The sequence below is a fragment of the Heterodontus francisci genome, chromosome 27 (assembly GCF_036365525.1).
Source record: "Heterodontus francisci isolate sHetFra1 chromosome 27, sHetFra1.hap1, whole genome shotgun sequence".
NCBI classification, from domain to species: domain Eukaryota; kingdom Metazoa; phylum Chordata; class Chondrichthyes; order Heterodontiformes; family Heterodontidae; genus Heterodontus; species Heterodontus francisci.
This window is the reverse complement of record NC_090397.1, coordinates 53,850,208-53,856,207: the sequence shown is the minus strand read 5'-3', so window position 1 is coordinate 53,856,207 and position 6,000 is coordinate 53,850,208. Positions and strand designations below refer to the sequence as shown.

General features: G+C 47.7%; 1 protein-coding gene across 1 annotated transcript in view; it reads left to right on the top strand.

Moving 5' to 3' along the window:
• The first annotated feature begins 829 nt into the window (after positions 1–829).
• zgc:77752 (uncharacterized protein LOC393862 homolog) overlaps positions 830–6,000 on the top strand; it is a 46,466-nt gene continuing 41,295 nt past the window's right edge. The window contains exons 1-2 of the mRNA XM_068059660.1: positions 830–1,008; positions 3,778–3,858. Of these exons, the coding sequence (XP_067915761.1) occupies positions 830–1,008; positions 3,778–3,858 (260 nt within the window). The remainder of the gene's footprint in view (positions 1,009–3,777; positions 3,859–6,000) is intronic.

Below are 6,000 nucleotides of genomic sequence, written 5' to 3'. Positions count from 1 at the left end.
ATGAAAGACAACTGCTTGGAAACATCTTAATAGCCACAAACATAACCTTCATTGGGACTTTGAAGGAAGAGCAGAAGGAACAAAGTGCCTGTCACCATTGTTGGCGTGGTCCTACAAGTACTGTGTCAAGATTGATCATAGCATTCACCATAACTCTCGGGTGCCGATGTGATTCAGCCTCTGTGGCAGATTACCTGTCAGTTACGACCTGACCAATGGGTTTCTTGTAAGAGTGTTTGTAACCATCTATCCTGACCAATGGGTTTCTTGACAGAATGGGTGTCACCACCCGACAAATGGATTACTTGCAAAAATCAGCTAGCCTGGTATCTGATAATAATCAAGCTGATGTTATATAGAATCATGAATTCACAGAGTTTACAACTCAGAATTATATCGATTGAGTGGAGCCAGTTAATGTCCTGAGGTTGGAATTGAATCCCTTCTGATAGCTCAGAGGTGACACAGGCCCACGTATATTTCAATATGTGACTGTTTCTCTTTTTGAGGCTGTTTACATGGGAGATAAATAACAGTGTAAAATGTGAACCTAAACTTTTGTTCCTCTTTTGTCCTTTTCTCCCCCTCCCCTCACGCCTACTCTCTCCTCTCCCTCATCCCTTCTCCCTCTCCCCTCTCTCCTCTCTCCCCACCATCCCAATGGCTAATAGGAGATCCCAAATGTTTACTTGCACTTTTGGTGTCTAACTATGCCAGATGCTCCTGTGCTCCATCTGCCATTTACGTGTGTGTCTTTGGTTTTGAGTTTCCTCATTAACCTGATCATTCTGGTTCAGAACTGTTCCAGCCCTTTCTCTCTCACTCTGGCATGACCCTGCAAATCCCCATCCCACGCCCCTCCTATTCCCAGACTCGAGAAAATCTCATCAAGGCTGTGCCCCCTCATCTCATCTGCTCGTTGATGTGTGGAGGGAAAGAATGTCACTACGAGGGACCCGATGGCTGGACACTACAGCAGCAAGCAATCCGGGGCGTGTTCTCAGCATGGTAGGTCAGTCAACAGGGGTGCATATCACTAGGGGTCACAAGTCAAATAACGAAAGAGCAAGGAGTAAGAAGCAAAGTCAGGCAGAGAAAGGAAACCCAGTTTGGGCATACGTTTCCCAGAGAATGACAGTACAAATGGGGGTTGACAGAGAATTTTTTGTACATAGCAAAACAACTACAGATGCTGGAAACAGTCAGCATCTTGAGAGAGGAAGGGTTAATATTCCAGGTTTGGGTCCTTCGTCAACATGTTCATAGAATCATCGAATGATACAGCACAGTCTATCGTGCCTGTGCCGGCTCTTTGAGGGCAGACTCTTTTGCTCTTTAAAAATAATCATGGGTCGGGACCACTTCCGGGTCCTGACCCCGCACTGTCAGCGGCCCGCCTGGGAAGTCTTCCTGGAGGCTGCCAAGAGCCTGCCACCAGGTCCGCCGACCAATTAAGGAGAGTAGGCAGGTTCCTGAGGCTACAGGTCCAATCAGATATCCTGCTGCCTTGGAAGGACAGCAGCCCCACCACCTGAGGCATCCACTGCTGCTGCAGGATGGGGACTGCAAAGGTACCTCCATCTTGAGGCTTCTCCAGTCTCTTCATGTAAATGAAGTCTGTCTTCTCTTGTACCATTCTAGTAAATCTCCTCAGCACCCTCTCCAAGGTTTTGATGCCCTTCCTCAAATGTTGGCCACAGCACCCAACTGGGGTCTAACCAGTGTTTTATAAAGATTTAGCATAATTTCCTTGCTTTTGTACCCTATATCTCAGTTTAGAAAGCCAAGGATGCTGTATGCCTTTTAAAAACCCTTCTCAACTTGTCCTGCCACCTTCAAAGATTGTGTACAAACACTCCCAGGTCTCGCTGTTCCTACACCCTGTTTAAAATTATACCATTTAGTTTATATTACAGTGTGTTCTATCTACGGGATGCAATGCAACAACTCGCCAAAGCTTCTTTGGCAGCACCTCCCAAACCCAAGACCTCTGCCGCCTAGAAGGACAAGGGCAATAAATGTATGAGAATGCCTCCAAGTACCCGCAGACCAGTGGTGTACCGCAGGGATCAGTGCTGGGACCCTTGCTGTTTATTTATTTAGAGATACAGCACTGAAACAGGCCCTTTGGCCCACTGAGTTTGTGCTGACCAACAACCACCCATTTATTCTAATCCTACATTAATTCCATATTCCCTACTACATCCCCACCACCTGCCAACACTAGGGGCAATTTACAATGGCCAATTTACCTATCAACCTGCAAGTCTTTGGCTGTGGAAGGAAACCAGATCATCTGGTGGAAACCCACGCAGTCACAGGGAGAACTTGCAAACTCCACACAGGCAGTACCCAGAACTGAACCTGGGTCGCTAGAGCTGTGAAGCTGCAGTGCTAACCACTGCGCCACTGTGCCACCCTGAACTAGTTTGTAGTGTACATTAATGATTTAGACGTGAATATAGGAGGTATGATCAGTAAGTTTGCAGATGACACAAAAATTGGTGGTGTCGTAAACAGTGAGGAGGAAAGCCTTAGATTACAGGACGATATAGATGGGCTGGTAAGATGCGCAGAGCAGTGGCAAATGGAATTTAATCCTGAGAAGTGTGAGGTGATGCATTTTGGGAGGACCAACAAGGCAAGGGAATATGCAATGGGTGGTACGACCCTAGGAAGTACAGAGGGTCAGAGGGACCTTGGTGTACTTGTTCATAGATCGCTGAAGGCAGCAGCACAGGTAGATAAGGTGGTTAGGAAGACATATGGGATACTTGCCTTTATTGGCCAAGGCATAGAATATAAGAGCAGGGAGGTTATGATGGAGCTGTATAAAACGCTAGTTAGGCCACAGCTGGAGTACAGTGTACAGTTCTGGGTGCCACACTATAGGAAGGATGTGATTGCACTGGAGAGGGAGCAGAGGAGATTCACAAGGATGTTGCCTGGGCTGGAACATTTCAGCTATGAAGAGAAAATGGATAGGCTAGAGTTGTTTTCCTTAGAGCAGAGAAGGCTGTGGGGAGACCTGATAGATGTATACAAAATTATGAGGGGCATAGATAGGGCAGATAGGAAGAAACCTTTTCCCTTAGCAGGGGTGTCCATAACCAGGGGACTTAGATTTAAGGTAAGGGGCAGGAGGTTTAGAGGGGATTTGAGGAAAAGGTTTTTCACCCAGAGGGTGGTTGGAATCTGGAACACACTTCCTGAAGGAATGGTAGAGGCAGGAACCCTCACAACATTTAAGAAGTATCTAGATGAACACTTGAAACGCCATAGCATACAAGGCTACGGGCCAATGCTGGAAAGTGGGATTGGAATAGATAGGTGCTTGATGGCTGGTGCGGACATGGTGGGCCAAAGGGTCTGTTTCTATGCTGTATAACTCTACGACTATGACTCTACCCCTCCAAGTCACACATTTGACTTGGACATATCTCGGCCATTCCTACATTGCTGCTGGGTCAAGATCCTGTAACTCCCTAACTTACAGAACTCTTGGTGTACCTACATCACACGGAGTGTAGAGGTTCAACAAAAAGAAAGGCCTGCATTTATATAGAACCTTTCACAACCACGTGACGTCTCAAAGCACTTTGCTGGCAGTGAAGTACTTTGAAATGTAGTCACTGTTGTAATGCAGGAAAAGGCCAACCACCAAGGGGAAACTAGGAATGGATGATAAATGCCAGCCTTGTCAGCAATGCCCACATTCTGTGAAAGAATAAGAAAGATGGGGTTGATGTGCCTTTTTCTCTCTCTCTCTATTTCCAGGGTTACTGATAATATATTGGCCATGGCAAGACCATCTACACAGCTCATTAAGAAGTTCAACATCATCGAGCAGTTCAAAGGGTAGGTGCTGACCAAAGGGAAGACCATGGTGTCTGACTGACCCTAGAACACAGCGCTCTGTTAACACTGGGCTCAGTAGAAACACAGTCTTCCCAGGATACATTCGAGTTATATGTGTTAGTAGAAGGCACTGTGTATAGTGCTGGTAACTGACACTCTGGTTACATGGTATTGGCAGCAAACCAGGTGATTGATTCAACTCCTTTCCATTCACATCTCCCAGGCACTTCTACCTGATGAAATTACTCTCACCACAACAAAAGCAACAACAACTTATATTTATCAAGCAGCTTTAATGCAATAAAACATCCAAGGCACTTCACAGAAGCATTATAAAACAAAATACGACACCAAGCCACATAACGAGATAGTGGGTCAGATGATCAAAGGCTTGGTCAAAGAGGTAGGTTTTAAAGAGTGTCTTAAAGGAGGAAAGAGAGGTAGAGAGATGGAGAGGTGCCAGTAGTTGCTGGCACCAATGTTGTTGAGCTTTCTCCTCCTTTCTCTCAGGGCACTGAGGCCAACTATAGCCCCTCCCCTTACTGCTTGTCCTTCAATCCAAGCATGATTCCAGTTGGACACAGACCATACAACAGCAACTTGTATTTATACAGCATATTTAATGTAGTAAAAGTTCCCAAGGTGTTTGACACCAAGCCCCATAAGGATATATTAGGACAGATGACCAAAAGCTTGGTCAAAGTGTTAGGTTTTAAAGAGAGGCTTAAAGGAGGAAAGAGAGGTAGAGAAGCATAGAGGTGTCGGGAGGGAATTCCAGAGCTTAGGGCCAGACAGCTGAAGACATGGCCACCAATGGTGGAGTGATTAAGATCAGGTATTCTCAAGAGACCAGAATTAGAGGAGCACAGATATCTCAGAGGGTTATTGAGCTGGAGTAGATTACATAGGAAGAGCGGGATGAGGCCATGGAGGGATTAGAAAACAAGGACGAGACTTTCAAATTCAAGGCATTGCTTAACTGGGAGCCAATGTAGGTCAGTGAGCACAGGGGTGATGGGTGAACGGGACATGGTGCGAGGTACAACACAGATAGAAGACTTTTGGATGACCTCAAATTTACGAGGGTAGAACATGGGAGGCTGGTCAGGAGTGCATTAGAATAGTCAGGTTTGGAGGTAACAAAGGCATGAATGAGAGTTTCAGCAGCAGATGAGCTGAGGTAGGGGCAGATTCAGGCAATGTTACAGAGGTGGAAATATGCAGTCTTAGTGACGGGCTGTGGAAAAATGGTCGGAAACTCATCCCGTCGTTAAACATGACACCAAGTTTGCGAACGGTCTGGTTCAGCATCAAACAGTTGCCAGGAAGAGTGATGGAGTTGGTGGCTAGGCAACTGAGTTTGTGGTGGGGACCAGAGTCAATGGCTTCAGCCTTCCCAATATTTAGTTGGAGGAAGTTTCTGCTCCTCCAGTACTGGGCACCGGACAAGCAGTCTGACAATTTAGAGACAATGGAGGTTCGAAGAGGTAGAGCTGAGGTAGAGCTGGATGTTGTCACCATGCATGTGGAAACTGACGGTGTAGGCTGAATTTTTGTGGCCCTTTGGTGATAGGCTGGGAGGCAGGCAGGGGAGGGTGATGGGAGGGGCGCCCATGTCATGCCATATTGTCAGCGGTGGGGAAGTTGTGGCTTGCCGCCTGCTGGGTGGCCAATTGAGTCACTTAAGTGGCCAATTAAGAGCCATTTCCCGATTCTGCAGACAATTTGCCCACATCGGGAGGGCCTTCCACTGCATAGGGAGATTGCACAGTGAAACCTGGTGGCCTCCCAGTGGTGGGGGTGTACCATCTTTTTTGGGCACGCCATGGCTCCAGGAGGGCCCCCTGCCCTCCCCAGCAGCAATGACTGCCTTCATAGCAAAAGCGCCGCAGGCGGTCCATGACCATCACCCCTGCCGATCACCAGGGCCCGGCTGTCAGGCCCCAGCTTCCCCCAACCTAACTTAACTCTCTTTGAGGGTGCCCCACCATTGAGGCACCCTCTCCCTAGAGCTGCACCCTCAGCAATGCCCAATGTTAGCGGTGGTGCAGCTGAGGCTGCTGAGCTGCCGGCCCTCTGAATGAGCCGGCAGCACTTGGGAGTGGGCCGCCATCCTTAATTGTATGGTGGCCTCAGCGGCGG